The 19955-nt window shown below is 40.5% G+C and overlaps 2 protein-coding genes across 3 annotated transcripts; both read left to right on the top strand.

Annotated features, from left to right (window-relative positions):
- The first annotated feature begins 21 nt into the window (after window positions 1-21).
- tmem205 (transmembrane protein 205) lies at window positions 22-2588 on the top strand. Its single transcript, XM_006805034.3, has 4 exons — window positions 22-130; window positions 1490-1597; window positions 1686-1849; window positions 1971-2588. The coding sequence occupies exons 2-4, from the start codon at window positions 1498-1500 to the stop codon at window positions 2271-2273; spliced, it is 567 nt and encodes a 188-aa protein (XP_006805097.1). The 5' UTR covers window positions 22-130; window positions 1490-1497; the 3' UTR covers window positions 2274-2588.
- A 2950-nt stretch (window positions 2589-5538) lies between these two features.
- On the top strand, window positions 5539-19836 carry rab3db (RAB3D, member RAS oncogene family, b). Of its 2 annotated transcripts, none has more exons than XM_006805033.3 (5): window positions 5539-5851; window positions 8137-8373; window positions 13081-13199; window positions 17028-17152; window positions 17310-19836. In XM_006805033.3, the coding sequence occupies exons 2-5, from the start codon at window positions 8137-8139 to the stop codon at window positions 17495-17497; spliced, it is 669 nt and encodes a 222-aa protein (XP_006805096.2). In that variant the 5' UTR covers window positions 5539-5851; the 3' UTR covers window positions 17498-19836. The 2 variants fall into 2 exon arrangements, with proteins under 2 accessions (XP_006805096.2, XP_035769891.2); XM_035913998.2 differs by having other exon boundaries at window positions 17028-17161.
- The last annotated feature ends 119 nt before the right edge of the window (window positions 19837-19955 follow it).

Genomic DNA, 19955 nt, shown 5'->3' with positions numbered 1-19955 from the left:
GAGCCTGCAGGCAAGATAAGTAGACAGAGGAAGTGCCTGATGACCCGCTGAAACTTGGAGTCCATTGACATTATTAGTTGGTCCTTTTCATTCAGAATAACGCAGAGGAAAGGAAAACAGCTAAGTGCAGGTTTGTGTAACAAGTAGTAAGCGCTTGTACCTGTCACAATGAGGTCTAAAACGAAGCCAGCACCGCCGCTGATATAAAACTTAAGCAACTGTTTGTTAGCTCTGAGGCTAAACCTGGCTAGCTTGACATAACGTTAGACTTTTGCCTGCTGTTATCAGAGGACATGCTGCCTGCTTCTCTGCCGTGTTGTGTTCTTTATCGATGTCTTTTAAGGAACTTTTGCATTCGGGCTGCTCATTTGTCAGTATACTCTGATATGTATTTTTCCTGCTCTGCCTCTCCTGCCATATCTTAATCTGTGGACTTTATCAGGTCTGCTGCGTATGTGGAGAACCACCCTCAAATGACACATTTATCTCTCTGGCGCCATTTTATTATCACGGATGAATATTTGGACTCTTCCAGAGCCTTGGACTTTATAGCTCAAAAAAGAAAACCTAACAATATATTATAAAATGAATGTGATGCCCAGTTGTATGTTTATACATTTGCTTTCAATGAGTCATACTTTCTTAGAATATTTATTTATTTATTTATTTTAAGTGGTCTTGAGCAATAGTTCTCCAGAAACTGTTGCTCAGCATTATTGAAGCAGTAAGGGATCATCTTGACAAAGAACAGTACAAAAGACAGCCAATATCCAAAGAGGAGCTGTGAATGTCCTTGGAGAAGTCTGGAGAACTATTTTGGAAGACTACTTAAAGAAATGACAAGATAATTCAGACTGTTTTGAAGAATAAAATATTGACTTTCAAGCTTGTTAGAGTTGTACAGATCTGTTTTTGCGTTATTTCTATAATTTCCCCAAAACAACCTAGGTAACCGGTAAACACATTTCCCATTTTCCAAGCAACATTGTAAAGAAAGGAGGGGTGATGCAACATTTTTGCACAATACTGCAAGAGATTTGCCTGTAAAACACTCTGGCTGTGGAACACTGTATGTTGATTTCCAGAAGCTGCATCTACATCTGTGATCATATATGGGACATGTATGATCATATGAGCATGCGTCTGTGACTGCTCTTATACAGCAGAAATCCTAAATGTTTAGATTTTTTTATTATCTCAGTCAAATGCAAACTTGGTTTGTAGCACAGCGAAGGGCTCTAATACATTTTTTTTAAAAATAAATTTTAATAAAATCAGAAGGGGAAAAAAAATTAAGTCTTTGCAATTTGCCCAACACTCTATTAGTTTTTTTTGTAGCCAGGACCTCGTTTGAACAAGGGTGGAGTGTTATGTTATCTTTAGCACGGAGTAGCAGACGGTTAAAATACTAGAATTTCACTCATAAAACCTGAAAAACAAACACCTTGGCTGGACTGTCCCACACAGCATGTCTTGTCTCTTTTGAAAGGTGACACCATGGTGACGGAGGGGGAGCCAACAGATTTTGTTAAAGTGTTGCACCTCCTGGTTCTCTCTTTCACCTGGGGCATGCAGCTTTGGGTTTCCTTCATTGCAGGTAAGTGGGCCACAGAGCAACAAGGCATGGCTTCAACAAAATGCATGCGTTCCTGTTTTGACACCGTGTTTAACGTCCGTGGCTGCAGGCTTTGTGTTGATTCGGCAGGTAACTCGGCACACCTTCGGCCTGGTGCAGAGTAAGCTTTTCCCGGTGTACTTCTACTGCGTGCTGGGAAGTAACTTTGTCAGCCTGGCTGTGTATGCTGTGTACCATCCCAGAGAGCTGCTGGACTGGCATGAAAGTGTACAGGTGAAATATCACACGCTGCTAGGAATGAAAAAACTGAGCACTTTTGATTGGAAAAAAGAAAAAATTAAACATTTTGTGAGTTGCATCATCGAGTTGCAAGCTTTCCCTTTTCATCTTCCAGATGCTTCTGTTCTTCGTGGCGCTGATCACTGCAGGTCTGAACGCCCAGTGGTTTGGCCCAGAGACCACTGAGCTGATGTTCCTGATGAGGGAGGTAGAGAAGGAGCACAACCTCGGCGAAGAGATTGGCCTGGGCAGCCAGAAAGAGGCTTACGCCAAGCTCAAAGAGCAGGATCCCAAGTACAAAGCCTACAGGAGCAAATTTGGCAGTTACCATGGGTTGTCCAGCCTCTGCAACCTGATAGGATTCCTCTGCACCACAACTAATTTGGTCTACACAGCTTTGAATTTAGCCACCATTTAAAGACAATATTTTAGTTATTAAAGAAAAGATAAAGAACCAAAATGCCGTGCACACTTTTGTACTTTGTTATCTAACAGTGTTTCTGGGTCAGAACACTGATAAATGTGCAGGATTTGTTGGTTCTTTTATCACTTTATGATACAGTAGGGTTAGGACACACACTCATACGACTTGGATTGGAAGTACTTTAATTTACAAAATCATTTCGCCAACTGTTTCTATATCATATCAGTGTTGAATATGAAGTGTGAATCATAAATAGCAGTATATGTGACATTTTGTAAATGTAATTACAGAGAATTCTGCATCACTTTATCTGCCCCAAGTGTCCTTATGTGCAAGAACTATCTCCAGTGAGCATGCAGAACTCATCATGTGCTCTTCACTGCTGTCAGTTAAGCACTCTTAACCTTTTTAATTAAATGTTTTTTTTTATCTTGTATAATTTTATTTTATTTTTTGTATTTTTTTTTAAATGTAGTTGGTTTTATTTCTCAGAAACCAAAGAAAAGTACCAAGCGACATGGAAGCAATGCACGTCCCTCCCCAGTAGGGGGCGATATTTGGACAAAGCTTTCAGATCCATCGTAGCACACAACATAATGCTATTTTATGTGCACTATGACATTCTTGATCTTGTAGTGCATTTTAAACTTGTCACCACTGTTTAATGAAAACTATGACTGGATGATTAAAGTGTTGTTTTGATTCTTCCATTTGGATCAACCGAGTGATGTCAAAGTCTTTCTGGTGTTTGGCCTAGTGACACGAGCTTTAAAAGCAAACACTTATTTCAAAGAATTGGTTTAGGAAGAAGTGGTCCTGTGATCCTTGTGGATGAATAAAGCCAGGCCAAACAGACAGCGCCTGCTTTCGGAATAAGCAGATTTTAATTAAATTCTCGGTGATGCACGTCAGGTTTTGAGGAGAGCAGCCTTGGATGCGGGGAACAGAGCTTTGCCGGCCAACTACAGGATAATCGAGGCACCATTGCTATTAGAATATGAGCACTAATGGACTGTAGTGAAATCATTTCAATATAAAAAGCATAGGCTAGAGGCTGAAAGTAAATGAATTACCTTGTCCCCAATGCAATTAATGTTGGTCCTTTTAAGGCTGTGATCAGGTTTTTAATGTTTTCTTCCAACCCAATGAAAACAGCATTGTATAAACTGGCAGAATTGCTGTTGAACATACAGTTTTATCTTACTAAAACACTGATGTGCCATGCAGTCACGTCACAAAATAAACAAGGAAGTTAGTCAAAGAGTCTTGAGGAAACAGCACAGCTACACATGCCAACCTTTTGAGGAGTGTAAGAGCTTTACCTGCCTATCAGGTTATCTGCTGCAGTGGAATCAGGAAATAAACCTTTTTCAACCAGGGAAAAGGTTTATTCACTGATCTCTTCAATATTTCTCATGCAGTTACAGGGCTGTTAGTGATTATCTCAAAAAGTTAATAATGGTACAAGAATTCTTTGTATGAGGAAAAAAGGTGGACACAGAGAATATGGATGAACACACGATGTTAAAAACAGCTAAAATTCCTCAACCTGGCTGTGCAAAATAAAACAAAAGAAAGCTGAGAACAAAAGGAATTGTTGGGGCCTCCTAGCAGACAGGTCCAACCATTCCTCCCTCATTCCTGAGTCACACAAGGAAATGACTCTGTATTTGTTTCCGAGAACGTAAGAGTCTCTACTGCAGTCGGTATTCTGAAAACGCCTGCTAGTTTGTGGGGGACTATCATTTGGAGTCGTGATGGTACTGCAGTGCAGCCCTGCAGTAATATAGTGTGTTAAATTAATTATGAGTCTAGAAGTTTCAAGCTGCTTTATTCCATCATGTCTTGTGGAGAAATTGGTCCAATTTGCAATTGTCTGATTTCAGTGATGGATAATGCACCTATGCATCATAAAACACTGAGCTCCTAATAGAACCATCTGTCAAAGGATTCTGCTGCTCACTTTGATACAAGCATTAAGGGCCAGGTCTCACACAGCTTCACCTTAGACATGATCAGGTTTTCTGCAGTGTGCACCAGAGGAAAAAAATGAGCAAAGCTCCACGTCTTAACTGAGATTTTGTGATAATAGCTGCTGGACATTTTTCCTGATGCCAGTGTTTGCACCATTTAGGCTCTCTTCTAATGTTGAGTATCTATTCTTATCTATCCTTCTACTTAACAGGTTCATTTGTATCTCTCATGTTATCGCTTATCTTATCTTATCTTATCTTATCTTATCTTGTATATAAGCTTAAAGGGTCAATCACAGGACAAAAAAAGGGATGGGGGGGGGGGGGGGGGGGGGTGTAACAAAAGATGTCAGCAAGCACAGGTTAGATCCCTTTATATTTAATGTGTATATCTGTCTGTCTGTCCGTCCCCCCTCCCAGATGCAGTTCCTTCTGAAAGCAGAGAGCTGGTGACTTCTCTTACACTCAGCTGTACTTCACGCCACCAAGCTTGCAATCCAAATGCACTTAGCTATGGAGTGCATTACTGGTAGTTTAGTTTAAAATGACACAGAAAGGCTGTGATTGTTTGGAAGGATGAATCTTAGTTACAGTGAATACTACACGGTGAACGTTTGGCTCCCCCACCCCCACTATACCCTGACAAGTCAGTCTGGCACTCAGCACAGAACCACAAAGTATCATTTTACTGGTACCAATTGAACAAAATACTACAGTAAGCTTTAAGCCTGACCACAAATAAAGCAAATAAAGATTTGCTTGTTATCCATTCATAGTAGGCTCTTGCTGTACTCCTTTAAAGGTGCTTGTACAGGGATTTATTATTCATTAAACAAAGAGGAGTTAGCTGTTTCCACCCCCAGTTCTAATCTCCATACGTGCAACAGCTGCTGGGGCAGAGTGATGTTATCATCAAACTCTCTGGGGGAAAGAAAAATAACCTAAGTATCACCTCTTTCACAAAAAAGGAAACAATTAATGTAAACATCACAGGGTTACACAGCGAACTGGGGGGTGTTGCCATGCTAATGCAGCCCTGCCTATAGTGAAAACATAGGAGTAAATATAATATAATATAATATAATATAATATAATATAATATAATATAATATAATATAATATAATATAATATTCTGAACTAACTACTGAGTCGTTCACGTCTGCGTAAGGATATTAGAAATTGCTTGTGTTGTTTATTCAGGGTGTGTGGCTCTCGCGCGTGCACTTACGCACGCACGCTGGTCAGCCCTCTCTCCTCCTCGCGCTGGTGGCAGACCTACACAGTGTCGTGGCGTTTAGGGTGCTTGAGTGTCCGCACCAACTGTCACAGCGAGAGCCGCGGCTTCAGCCCCAGCTGTCCACAAACCGAGAGCAGGTTGTAGTCCGCGAACAGCGAAGCGAAGGAAAAAAAAAAGTAGTTGTTGAGGAAGGGAAACAGGTCAGCTACTGCGGGTGCTGCTGCTGCTGGGGAGGGATATTTCAGGTGCACTTTATTAGCAGACTTTGATAGGTCGTTTGCTCCGCGTATTACCGGACGGAAGATACCAGAAGTAGAAAGGGAACCGAGTTGGACGTTTCCTTTCTTCCGCAAAAAAAGAGGTACGTTTCTCGCTTTCCCAGCTGTTTTCCTGCACAGTGCTTCCTTCATGTCCGACTACTAACTGGGAACCTTTACTAAAACTTCAATGTTTCCTGCTTTATGGATAATAGGCTTATCCCTACAGAGTAATAATACACACTCTCGTTTTGCAGGAAATATGTTGACATAGACTAAGCTGTTATCTGTTTTGTTTTGTTTTGTTTTCACCCAGTATCGAGATAGTACTGAAGCCTAAACCTGAATTTTCCATCTGTGTTTGTGTCTCAGTCCCGCTCCTAATGAGAGAACAGATGTGCTGCTGCCAACTAATCGATAATGGTCATTTCCTGTTGGTTCAGGCAGACTGCTGCCTCTGGCTCAGCAAACAATGCCAGCTGAGGGATCTGGCCGCACTGCCATCAGGCTCTATATACCATAATGGCCTCTATTTGTTTTACTGGGGATAATGACGCTCCTTTGTGCAATAAAGGAGCTCCCATTCTCATCCACTCTGCAGCTCCCTGAATGGCAAGTTTCACTTCATGGAGGATGGCTGGTCTGTGGTATGAGAGCAGGTGCTTGTCTTAGTCTTCCCAGCTGCTCACTGAGACCTGGTCCTGTGGTGATGTTTGAATAAGCTGCTTTTATTTCCCCATATTGTTCTACTTATTTCAGAGACACCATTGGGTACTTTGACCATAGAAAGAAATCTTTATAACTGTCCTTCTTTGCAATAGTCTTTTTTTTTTTTTTTAAAGATCATTTGCATACCCAGAAGTAACTTGACTCTGCAGAACTGAGCAACACCACAACAGAAAAAGCACTTTAAATTCTTGTAATCTCTACAACATGTAATGAACAAGTTTTAAAGTTTTAGTTTCTTAAAATTTTAAGAAACGTCAGCAAGCCTATGTGAGTCTGCTTCTGCCTGCAGGCGTTCTACGCTGCACAGTAAACACAAAGGACAAGTGACACAGAACTTGACAGACAGAAAAATGTACCTCAAGTTGCACAGGCATCATGTGATTCAGGGTTTTAGAGCCAGTATCCTGAGAGATTAGAAAGAATTGGGAGACATGGTGTGGGGCCCAGGACCTTTAATACCTAGAAACACATTTTTCCATTTAAAAGAATTGTGAGAGGGTATAGCAGGTGTGCCTAGGGCTCACATTCAGCAGGAAAGAAAACTTGTTTTACTTTCACACAGTTTCACAATACAAAACCCACAGAGGCAATTTAAAATGCTCAACTGAAGTGAGGCTTAAAGTCTGGATTAACCCTCCAGCTAAACTGCAGCTACTTTTAAAAAGGTGGTCTTACACTTATATACAGACAGAGTTCTTAACAAGTGAAACACACAGACTTGTCCTCTTATGCCCTGTATGGCAATTATTCTGACAGTACAGAGTGAATACACTCTTTCCTCCTTATTTTGTTTTCTTTAGCTCTCATGGTAGTGAGATAGATATCTGTGTCGAGCTCTGGAGACCTCCATCTGACCAGTTAAAAGCTGAGCGTACTGACTGCCTTGACCGCTAATGGGTCTTGCGGGCAGCTGAGTCAAAGTCTGGTCTCCACGGAGACGGGTCTGACCAGAGAGAGGCACGGCTGAGCTGCAACGATTGATCTGCTGTGTGTGTGTGTGTGTGTGTGTGTGTGTGTGTGTGTGTGTGTGTGTGTGTGTGTTTGAAAGGACACACATGGCCAGCTCTCTACCCTCCTCCTCCCTGTGTTTGGTTGACTGACAATAAAAGGTTTGATGGCAGGTAATCTCACACCTGCCCCAGAAGAGATTACACTGAGATTAATGGCTATAATGAAGCGATTGGACAGATGGCAGGACGTCCTGTACTTTCATTTAAAGGAAATTTTCAGGTTTTTAGTGTGTGTATAAATGGCACATCGAATGAAAATATATACAATCAGCAATTTTGTTTAGTGACTTAGTTAAGTCACAACATCATCAAGTCAACTTCTTGAAGTAGTCATTCAGCGTGCGTACATGCCAATCACTTCCTCCTCTCTGCTTCTTTAAATTAATGATGATTTCTGCTTTTCCTCAGTAGAAATCTGCAAACTAAACATTTTTCTATGTGTGTGAGAGCTGTGAACAGAGGTGTTATGTTTGTGCGTTGATTGTCTGTCCATGACGCTGCTGCTTTGCTAGTTGTAACCACTAACCAGTGTGAAGGATGTGATAATGCAGTTGTGATGCCGTTAGATGATTTTGGTAGGATGTTTCAAGCAAGTGCTTTAGTTTATCCTGATTTTTCACATAGACTTTGTCCTCTCGTAAATTCTCCAGATGGCATCAACTGAGTCGCGGCTCCAGCAGCAGCCCTCGCAGAAGGATGCAGCCGACCAGAACTTTGACTACATGTTCAAGCTGCTGATCATTGGCAACAGCAGCGTGGGGAAAACTTCCTTCTTGTTCCGCTATGCCGACGACTCCTTCACCTCCGCTTTCGTCAGCACCGTGGGCATTGACTTCAAGGTCAAGACTGTCTTCCGCAATGACAAGAGGATCAAGTTGCAAATCTGGGTGGGTAGATTTGAGATAAATGAGAAGTTCTCTCTGCCAAGCTACAGCATCAGTTCATTCTGCCTTTTTGTTTGCTAGGATGAAGAGGAGCTTCATGTGTACTCTGTGATAAGCTGTTGTAAATCAGAGTGGAAGCTCCATACTTCTAAAGGTGTTATTGGTTTAGAACATGTTAAGTCTTTCACCTCTTACTGAACAAAAGTCTTAAAAATACATTTTTCTCAAACTGTGGTTTGGCAGTTGTGCAAGTGTAACCTGTGAATTGTGTAAATGTAAAAAGCATGACTTCCTCATGTTTTATACGCATTCATTATGGTATGAATGTTTTTTGACACTTTTTTGACCACCTTTTGTATCGGTATGGTGAACGTGTTAGCCTAGAACAGGGACATCAGACTCATTTTACATTGTGGGCCATATTTTGATCTTACGTGGGCTGGACAAGTGGATCTGCCTTTTCTGTCAGTTTAACTTGTGGGCTGACCGTGGCTCAGGGGGTTGGGAAGCGTATCTGTAACCGGAAGGTCGCCGGTTCGACCCCGGGCTCTCTGTCCTGGTCGTTGTGTCCTTGGGCTTTACCCTCTGGCCAACTGGTGTTGGCCGATGGCGTGATATGGCAGCCTCGCTTCTGTCAGTCTGCCCCAGGGCTACAACCGTAGCTTGCCTCCACCAGTGTGTGAATGTGCGAGTGAATGAATAGTGGCATTGTAAAGCACTTTGGGTGCCTTGAAAAGCGCTATATAAATCCAATCCATTATTAACTACACATTTACATACATACAATTTCAACAGTATTTCTTACGTTTTCTACATGCTAAAGAAATGCTCTTGTGGTAAATGAAAAAAATCTGTCCATACGATTTGGACTTAAGCTGTAAGAGGTAAATGTGTAAAATTACAGAAAAAGTTCTGGTAGCTCAATCTCCAGACTGTGCTGTATTTATAAAACAGATGGTTTCTGTCAATTAACAGAAAAAATTTTCCAAGGTGTTGTGATGGTGTTGTTTGTAAGTTAAACACCATCTGAAACAGTACAGTAGCTCCACAGTCACATTAGCACTAATGCTTCCTTGTTGTTGAAGTCTTCAGGTGTTGATTCAGCTATTTTTCTGAGCTACAGTTTGTAGTATTGTTGCGTGTTGCGTTCGACAGTTGATGTTGTTGCTGTACTTCACACCACTGTTCCTCTTTGCTAACTCATTTTGTCATGCATGTTTATCACACAAGAACATGATTTTGGAGAATTTGCTATCGATGCTTTTCATGAATTTGTCATTTCTTTGACGGGCAAGCAGATATTACTTCCCCTAATAGTCATACAGTTAAGATAAAAATATCAAAACACACATAATTAGATTGTGAACAGTTCGATTATTATGAATAAAACTGTTAAGCCTTACATTAATTGTATAATGTCTACTGTGGGTCAGCACTATAGACTATAACTAAAAGATGATGTACTGTAGAGTGGATGCAAACTCCGGAAAGGTCTGAAAAGTGAAGTCGGCGAGATTGTCTTCTAAATAGAGCTGCTCGATTGTGGAAAAAAATCATAATTATTTTGTTCAGCATTAAGGTCTCGAATCTTTTTGTTAACCAAAGTCTCTCTTTCTGTCGTCTTGGCCATAATCATTAGAAGTTCTAATTGTAATTTAATTTAAATGTAGTTGCACAACCCTGGCTTTCAGGAACTACTGCCGTAGTTGCAAAAAGAAGTCAAACTGAGTTGAAGTCTCTGAAAGAATAACCCTGCTTCTCGCTTGATTTATGACCTCAGTAAACACTTTCCCAATGAGTTTTCCGCCTCAGTTATTAACTTCAACACAACATTATGCTTGTTTGTTAAATTTTAGTTTATTTAGAGTAAATTACATGAAAAAGCATTTTGACAGGTCACTATTATATGAGGATCCACCCCACGCCGTAACAACAGCCAAAATAGAGTTGGGGCTTCAAAAGGAACTTCAATGGCTGACCCCACTTTTTAAACTCTATGGTAACATCTGGTTAAGTCACTCAAATTTATCTGCAATATGGTGACAGGATGGCATGGGTGGATTACTAGTTTTTAAAAAATCGATGGGTAGTTGCATTATGGGAAATCTAGGATTCAGTGTTGGACCAGGGCTGGGGCAAAAAAAATATGTCAAACTCTGTTGTTTCACCCCAGTTTCTTTTTGTTCTTCTTTTAAACTTCCACCTTCAGAGAACTATAATGGGTACCTTTAAATGCCTGTGCCAGTTTTTGAGACAATACTTTTACACCTTTTTACAGTTAGCAGTTGAGAAACAGCAGGAATCAGCTTCTATGATTGATCAGCCCCACTGACAGCTTTACTAACTTTGGAATGGGCTTTCATATTGTACTATAAGGTGTATCCTGGCAGCTCGCCTTCCCTCACACTATGCCACAAATCCTGTCTATATACATTGTTTAGGCTGATCAAACAGATGATTCATTCAAACCAGCAATCTGTGAGCCACTGTATGATCCACAAACAGTGACCCGAATGAATCAGCAGCCGAGAGGAGCCCACACCAAAACACACAGTCACCTAGTGTGTGAATATGTGTGTGTGAATGGGTGGATGACTGGTTGTGTAAAGCGCTTTGGGGACCTTAGGGACTAGTAAAGCGCTATACAAATACAGGCCATTTTTACCATTTACTAAAACTGTGTCTCTTATAAATGACATGCAGTGTTAGTGGTGTTAGTCTAACAGCTGATCAGGAGGGAGAAAAAAAAACAGCAGTAACTAACTTGACTGTGTACTTTGTATTCAATAATTAGAGGACATTGTTATGGGGTTCTACAGAAACAGCCCTGAAGTACTGATGGTGCTGTTGGATGACAAAGAAACCTGGTATTTCCTAGGCTCAGGAAGCAGAGGAAGTTCCTTATCAGCGTCTCACTGAGCCATAGCGAAGATCGACTGCAAACTCAGTAGTGTATTTAAAGGGTGTGGGAGCAGCAGGCATGTCTTAAAACAAGCACTCTCTTACATCGTGTTAATATTTAACTCTGTAATAATTCAGGAATGCTAAATTAAAGTTGGATACCTAACATAAGAGAATTCACCAGAGCCTTTGACAAAGAGAGTTGCAAATTAAGCCATTGTGCCAGCTGCCAGCCTCACTGTGTGTATCATGGAAAGTAGTCTGATAACGCACCACGTGGCCCTTGCACAGTGCATGAACATACGGGAACTCATGTACAATATGTACACACTGTGCACACACACTGTGTACATCCCTGCTCTCATGTCATGGAAATACATTTCCTTTCTTTAAGCAAACACACACACCTTTTGCACATTTAGCATAAATACTGCCGCACATATGCCCGGGCGTGCTATCCCTGGGGATGATGTCCTGTGTGTGCCACTGCTTCATGCCGGTCGCTTATATAAACGCAGGTGACGCATGTTTAAAGATCAGAGTCCCAGAGACGTCAGAGCTTCTGATTGTGCACAAGCCTAATTTAAACTCCTCCCTATCTGTCATCGCATATATGCACACAAGGGAGCAGCTTTTGTTTACTGTTTGGGGTTTATTGTAGCAACCTTGGAGACTGGCTGTTTGGTTAGTAATGCTATTATGCTGCCAAATATTTGATCATCCCTTCGTGGATGAGATAAAGATGGACCTGGGCTATATCACACGTTACTGAAACAAAAATAAACTCTGACAGAGTAGGCTCTGGAAAGATTAAAGAATAAAGCTTGATCGCTCTGCTCGAGGGATTTTACCAGCAGACTGCCCTCTGTGTTGGTTGTTTTCGTAAAGTGAGAAGGATCGCTCTGGTTGTCCACCTAGAGCAGTCCTAGCTGTAATGGAACATGCATAACCTTCAATGCCCTCTTGTTACCTGGACAACACACTCTTCCTCCTCATCAAAATGAGGAAAACATCAGACACACACAGGCCCCTGATGCAAATTAAGGACTTTAGAAAGGTTACCGGGTAACCACGAGAGTGGCGGCGAGATAATCAACCAACTCAGTCAACCTTTTTGATGTTTTATCCTTTAATTGTCCAATAAATAAACTGAGCCGTTGGCTGTGATATTACACAGCCTCCAGGTGGTTAGTAATCCAAGCCACAAGTCCCGGTGTGATGAGAAATGATTGTGGCAGGAGCTCATATCTAAATGCCATCTTCCCCTGGACTGTGTGGTGCAGAGAAATGGCATTTTGAAGCAATGCAGCCAGTTGGTTTGGAAGAAAAAAACTACATGAAGGTCTCACAGAGTGCAGCTGAGGCATGACCTACCCTGATATTTACCAGTACATGTCTAATAAAACCAAATACAAATCTGACTTGAATTTAACTTAAAAACACTTGAATAGAACTTACCTAACCAGTACTAACAAGAATCATCAAAGCTGGTGAAACTAGGAGTACTAGTAGCATCATTACATGAAAAAAATAGCCATCCCTGCAAGATATTTCTAAATTATAGGATGTAAATGCAATTATAGGGCATTAATGCTGTAATGGATGACTGTCAAACAGCTCCACTTGGTAAAGTCAAAGCTGATACCTTAGATAACTGTTACTTGGAAAGAGTCCAGGGTTAGTTTTGGCAATACTGCCCCCTTGTGGTCTAAAATCATATACTGGAGATTTTTAACCTTAAAAATGTAAAGTGAATGAAGCAGATAGAATAAAGTATTTCATGGACTGTGTATTATTGTATAATTGCAGGACACGGCAGGGCAGGAACGCTATCGCACCATCACCACAGCCTACTACAGAGGAGCCATGGGCTTCCTGCTCATGTATGATATCACTAACCAGGACTCCTTCAACGCAGTTCAGGACTGGTAAGTGTGGAATGAGTGAAAAGCTTTACTATTAATACTGTCTACATTAGATTATGTATTTGTAATTTTGTTTTATCTAAAAAAAAACAATTTAAAAAAATACGTTCTCGAGTATTTTATCTACAGTGTGAAGTTGATGCCAGTTGATGGAACATGAAGAAGTTTTTGGTATGTTAGTGCCATCATGTGGTCAGTTGTGAACTGAGGCGTAGAGTGACATCCCTGTTCTTCTTTGTCCTTTTTATATACAGTTAGAGCAATAATATATTGTACAAAGTTAAGTAGTTTTATCTCTGTACACAGCCACAGTGGAAACAATCAAGATATGAATGAAGTGCATATTTTCAGCTTTAATTCAAAGAAATGAACAAACAAAATCTTTAATGGTTTAATAGTAACGTGACTTATAATGAGGTCCAAAGATGGTGCCATTGATGTCAGTGCAAGTGAGGGAGGCCATCAAAAGGCAGAAAAATAAAAGTAAACCTATCGCTGAGACAGCACTATTTTAGGAGGAGCCATTCTTCAAAATAATGAATGCAGTGGCCGCCTCAGCAATACCAAAAAGCCTCACAAATCTAACCAAGTTAAAAACACTCTTGAGAAGGTATCATTGTCAAGGTCTACAATCAAGAGATTCCTTTGTGAATGTAAATATAGAAGGTATCTAACAAGTCCTTTTATATTTACATTCATGAAGGGTGAATGTAAATATAGAACTTCCTGTTCGTCTCAAGAAGAGGAAGTCCAAAAGAATATCTAAAGAATCTAATAAAGCCTGTGCAGTTCTGAAAATAATTCTCTGAACAGATGAAACCAAGATGAACGTACCAGAATAATGGAAAGAGAAAAGTGTGGAGAAGGAGAAAACTGCTCATGATCTGAAGCATACCACAAAGAAATTGGAGATACTTCAAATGTCAAGTCAGTCACATGATCTCAACCTAGCAGAGTGCTTCCCAGTTATTAACTTAAAATTTGAATGCAGAATGATCCACAAAGAGCAGCTGAAGGTGGCCGCAGTAAAGGCAGCATCTGGTGACATCCATGGGTTGTAGACTTCAGGTGTCACTGTTTGAAAAGGATTTTCAACAAGGTTTAAAAAAAAGTCTTTATATTTAAATGCATGTTAGTTTGTCCCATTCATTTTGAACATCTGAAAACAATGTATTGTGTATAAAAATGATTGAGTTATAGGTGGAAGTCTGCATTTCAATCATATCTTGATCATTTAACACCCACTGCAATGGTGTACGTGGGCAAAACTTCAAAATTGTGTCACTGTCTAACAAGGTATGGACCTCAATGTATTTTTTTCGCCAGATTTCCCAAAGAGTTTAGTGAATCTACAGCAAATATGCTACTTATCATATTTGGATGATTCTAAATAAAAATGTTTATTTAAAAATACTGAACAGCACTGGATAGCTGGTTTTTACCCCTCAGCCGTAATTGTCGTCACCCTGACGTAGACACCGAAGTTTGTGAACTTTAGAACAAAGGGATGTAGGAGTTTCAAATTGATACCGTAGGTATATCTACTAAAAATCTCAAAACAGTTCAAAATCAGTGATCCCAGCGTCAAGATCAGTGGGCAGAGGACAAGTTTTCTGAAAGTCTTGTGAATGCGATAATTTGAGAAGGACGTCACCCAGGATTTAGAAATTGATTCCATAAATGTATCTAGTAGGAGCCTGAGGGGTGCCACCAACCCTCTGCAGGGAGTTTAGATTCTTGTGGTTTGGAGTTGCAGCCCAAATTAGATGAGAAATGCATTGCCATGCTATATTAATGCAAGAATTTGTAAATAATGTACAATAAAGTCTATATTTAACTGAAAATAGTACAAAGTACAGTAGACAATACAAAAAGTACAAAGACAACATATAAACTGTTGAAACTGAGAAATCATATAGCTTTTAGAAAGAAAATGCTCATTGGAGATTAGATGAGAGACCAGTAATGCATCCATCCATCCATCCGCTTATCCTTTTCAGGGTCTATCCCAGCTGTGATAGGGCGAGAGGCAGGGTACACCCTGGACAGGTCGCCAGTCTGTCGCAGGGCCAACACACAGGGACAGACAACCATTCGCACTCACATTCACTCACACCTAGTGGCAATTTGGATTATCCAATTAACCTGTCCCACAAGATGCATGTCTTTGGACGGTGGGAGGAAGCCGGAGTACCCGGAGCAAACCCATGCAAACACGGGGAGAACATGCAAACTCCACACAGAAAGACCCCGGCCTGATGGTGGAATTGAACTCAGGACCTTCTTGCTGTGCGGCAACAGTGCTAACCACCGTGCCACCATGCTGCCCACCACCAGTAATGCATTTCAAATGTATTTGAAATGCATTTCAAAAAACGTCATTAACAACAGGCATAACTAGCAGTTTAACTCGATGATCTCAGGAACAATTCTGAATACTATTCTCTGTGAACACAATTCTTCACTGCGTCCTTATATGCAGTTTAATCTCTGTCATGCGGCTGGCAGGTGATTGGCCTAAACCTCTTCAGGGCAGTCTGAAGTCAAGTGGAAAACTGTTCTGTGACTGATGATTCAAAATGTGGGAATCATGGATGCCACGTCCTCAGACTAAAGAGGGTTGGGACCGTGTGGGTTGGTATCAGGGACATGTCATATAATGAATACATTTGGTGCATTATAAAATGAAAAGTTTTGTGCAGTTGGAATCCTTTACCAAGAAAGAAGAGAAAACATTTAGCTTTCAAAACAACAGTTTTATTGACACTAGGAAAAACTCGCCCTATATATCTTATTTTCTTCTTTATTCAAAACAAGAATGATTAGCAAAAACCACAAAATATTTAAAATGAAAAATTAAGTTTTAGACAAAATGTAGTATTACTTGCTGAAGGGTTCATTCAGTCGTGATGGTTGCTAAAATGTCTTTGGCTTTGGGCGCTGGCGACCCCACACTGCATTGGCAAGGAGATAACAGAATAAAAAGGATGTATATGAAGATGTAAAACAGTGGGATTTATAATAAATCGTTTTTTTAACATATAGATATTAATAGTTGTTGTATATGTAACAATGTTTTGCATATACAATGGTCCCTCGGTAAAACGCGGTTCACCTCGCTGTTTCGCTGATTTTTTTTTTTTTTTGTGTGTGTGTGTGCAATTTTGCATACCTTTTTTTTTTTTTTTTTTACAGTGCATTGTGTTCTGCATACTGATTGGCTGTAGACTATTTTCAGTTGATCTCGTGCCGTGTTTCCTGCACAGTACAGAATGCGTTCAGCTTGTCAAATTTACATAAATCTTCGATCGCTATCAACGTGACTCTGAAGTGCTGTACTGTATGTTTATAAGTTTTCTCCCCAACAAACACAACAATGTCGACAAGATGTCATCACCTGCGGGTGCCTTTGGTTTCATTCTATAATACTGGACTTATTTGTCTGCAAGGTTTGAACTTTGAGAGTGTTTAAACAAGAGAGAAAAGTGAAAATGTTCATGCCTGTCTGAGAAAAGTGTATGAAGTATGTAGTGAGGGGTTTTACAGCCTTAAAACATCTATAATAATTGTAAAAAATAAAGTTGGCTGCTTCGCGGATTTCACCTATCGCAGGTTATTTTTAGAACGTAACTCCCGCGATAAACAAGGGACCACTGTATGTTATTCTGATTGGCTTACCCGTTAAGAGATACAGTTCATGCAGACATATGTATATACATATGCTTTGATCATTATAGTAAGAATAGTTTAATCAGAGTGTCCTATATATATATAAAAAAAAAATTCTGCTGTTAATCATGTAGACTTTGCAACTCTGCTTTTGTCTTTCAGGGCAACACAAATCAAGACATACTCGTGGGACAATGCTCAGGTAATCCTGGTTGGTAACAAGTGTGACCTGGAGGATGACAGGCTTATACCCACAGAGGATGGCCAGCGACTGGCTGAGGAGCTAGGTAAAAGCTGTTAGTGTCACAGTGTTATTTCTTTTTAGCTTAGAGTCTGCAGACACGTCTGACTTTGTTTTTTTGTAGATTCTGACATTAGTACATCTATTTTTCATAGCAAATGAACTGAAATACCATTTAGCTTTGTGACTTTGCTTCATGTCAGGTTTTCAGTTCTTTGAGGCCAGTGCCAAGGACAACATCAACGTCAAGCAGGTGTTTGAACGTCTAGTGGATGTTATCTGTGAGAAGATGAACGAGAGCATGGAAGGAGACGCCAGCCTCATAGCCAACCACAGCAACCAGGGCCTTAAAGACTCACCTTCAGAGAGCCACGGGGGCTGTGCTTGCTAAACCATCTGCCTTCTTAGTCTCCCAACACACACACACACACACACACACACTGAAGAATAACTTGTCTGTGCCTCAACCATGAAAAGTGCCGCACCTCCCCTTTCACTTGAGCCATACCGAGCTCTGCCCCATCCACACAGCACAGATAATCTTCAGCACATCCTCCTCCTCCTCCTCAGACCTGTCTTTCCTTCGAAGAGACCCACTCTGTCGCTTTCTTTCTCTTAAGGGAGACTTTAAGCCTGCAGACTTTAAGCCGCCACATACACCTCTTTGACTGCTGTAGCCCCATTAACTACCACGTGAAATCTAGTGAAACATTTATTCAGTGCATTCAGTTTTCTTAGACAAATATTTTTATATACAGCAACAAGCTAGCTATCAGTTTATCTTGAAAATTTTGATTTGATCGATGAACTGTTTAAATGTGTTATACTGTAGAAACCAGTAATGTCATGTTCCAATAGGACTTCTCTTTGGTCTAATATTTATTAAGGTATTGATTTCTGATGGATTTTAGCAGGTCCAAGACGTTTTGTGCTTGATGAGTCTTGTCCAGGATGCTCTAGGGACTGATTAAAGGGAGGAAACATGAATGAGTCTTGCACAGCGTGCTGAAAGTTTTCAGCATTGCCAACCCTCAAGGGCAAGTTTGACAAGAACTTTGCTTTCTTGTCAGGAGTAAAAAAAAAAGTACCACTGCTGCATATGGTAAATAAAGCTACTGCCTAGAGCTGGTTAACTTAGCCAAGTATAAAGACATTGATATACTAAACTTCATATTCAAAACATGCTGATTTTTCCCCCACTCAGAATATAGTAAATCAGCTGCAGTAGAAGCGTAATAACTACTGTACAAACACGTGTGACCAGTCTAGAGCTTCCCTTCACCTCTTCTTCTTGCTGTTTACTAAATGTCAGGTCTGCCACACAGTGTGATGTACTAGTGTCAGCAAGCCCCTCATGTGACATGTCCTCAGTCACCCCATTGTGCCACTCTTTTCTTTAACGCCTTCTGTCTCACACACACAAACACACACATACTGCTCCCTTAACTGTAGCATGGCACTGTGTTTAGTAGGTGAGCAGTTACAATGTGTTGAATTATCTTTTTTTCCCTTTGTTTGTTACTGACACGACTGTTTTCAAGAAGTGCAGCACATTACGTGTGTTTGTGCCCAGAAAGGGGGACAACCACTGATCTGTGAGGACGATAAGTCCGGACACCAACCGTGCTGTTGCAACTATCAGGATGAACAGTGAGCCGGTGCAGAGCATCACTTTATTCCCCGTTACTGTTATAAATCAATGTGAATAAAATGCAGTTTTAGAATGACTCCACATAATTGTATTTTATACATCTTGTTTTGTTCCTGCTGTTTGGACAAGATTTCAGCGTTGAAAGGTCAGTTTGACCCTCCTGAAAACGTCATCCTGATGGGAAAGATTGAAATTTGGAGCGTCTTTTGGATTTCACCACAAATCAGGGATGGGAATACAAGAATTGTGTGTTGTTGTTTTGTTTTGTTTTTAAATATTTTTATTTTTATTATTACCATCCATGTGCAGACTGTTGACTGTCAGTTAGTATTAACCATAGCCTCTGTACAGCGATAGCAGCCTCACACTGCTAACTGCTGGTCAGCCCACTCCCTGCTACTGTACGAGCCTGCGGCCACTTATCGCTTGTGTCAGCATGTGCTGCTGAATAGTGATATAGTTTGACAGGTATTAGATGTTATCATATCACGTGTCTGTGGCATGCTGCGCTTTGATGCAGGGGTCTAAAATAGGGAAGTTGTGTGCAAGATCAGTAATTCATAACACTATTTGTATTATATCATGCAGTTTTGCAGTGTATTAAAATGGCATGCAAAAACCATGTTTCTCTTACTGAGCTTCTGATGGGGACTGCTGCTTGAAACATGCTGTTCTGCTCTGTCCACTGACATCACATTTTAGTTCAGCAGGTATCTGCCATTGTGCTCAGACACTCTTGTGCAAACAGGTTTGAACCTCAGCTTTTAGTCCTAGAGATGTTCTTTCTTTCTTATGCTTATGGCATATGTATTTTAATGTCTTACATTCCTGATTGATAGCTTTCTAAAAGATGGGAGATTGGATCCTTTGTGCTGTTTACTATATTTTCTGAATGTGCAGGGTGAACCCATTGTTTGGAAAGAAAAAAGTGCATCTTATAAACAAGGACAAATGTAGAAATCTGTTTATGAAAATAAAGAATATATTCACTACAAAAAAGAGGGGGGAGCACAATAGTCTGTTCATCTCATAAATGAGTTCGGAAACCTGCACACGTGTCTTTGCGGTCATGGCTACATCTAAGGTTTAATTTATGACCAGGAATCACACATCCTAACCCCAAACATCTGTTTTATCTGAAGAAACAGAGAAACCACATTCTGTCCTTGTCCTCCGCAACAATACAGATGTCTTCTTC

Source organism: Neolamprologus brichardi, chromosome 4 (genome assembly GCF_056152115.1).
Source record: "Neolamprologus brichardi isolate AB-2024 chromosome 4, ASM5615211v1, whole genome shotgun sequence".
Lineage (NCBI taxonomy): Eukaryota > Metazoa > Chordata > Actinopteri > Cichliformes > Cichlidae > Neolamprologus > Neolamprologus brichardi.
Note: the sequence above shows the minus strand (reverse complement) of the source record. Positions and strands in the feature narration are given on the sequence as shown.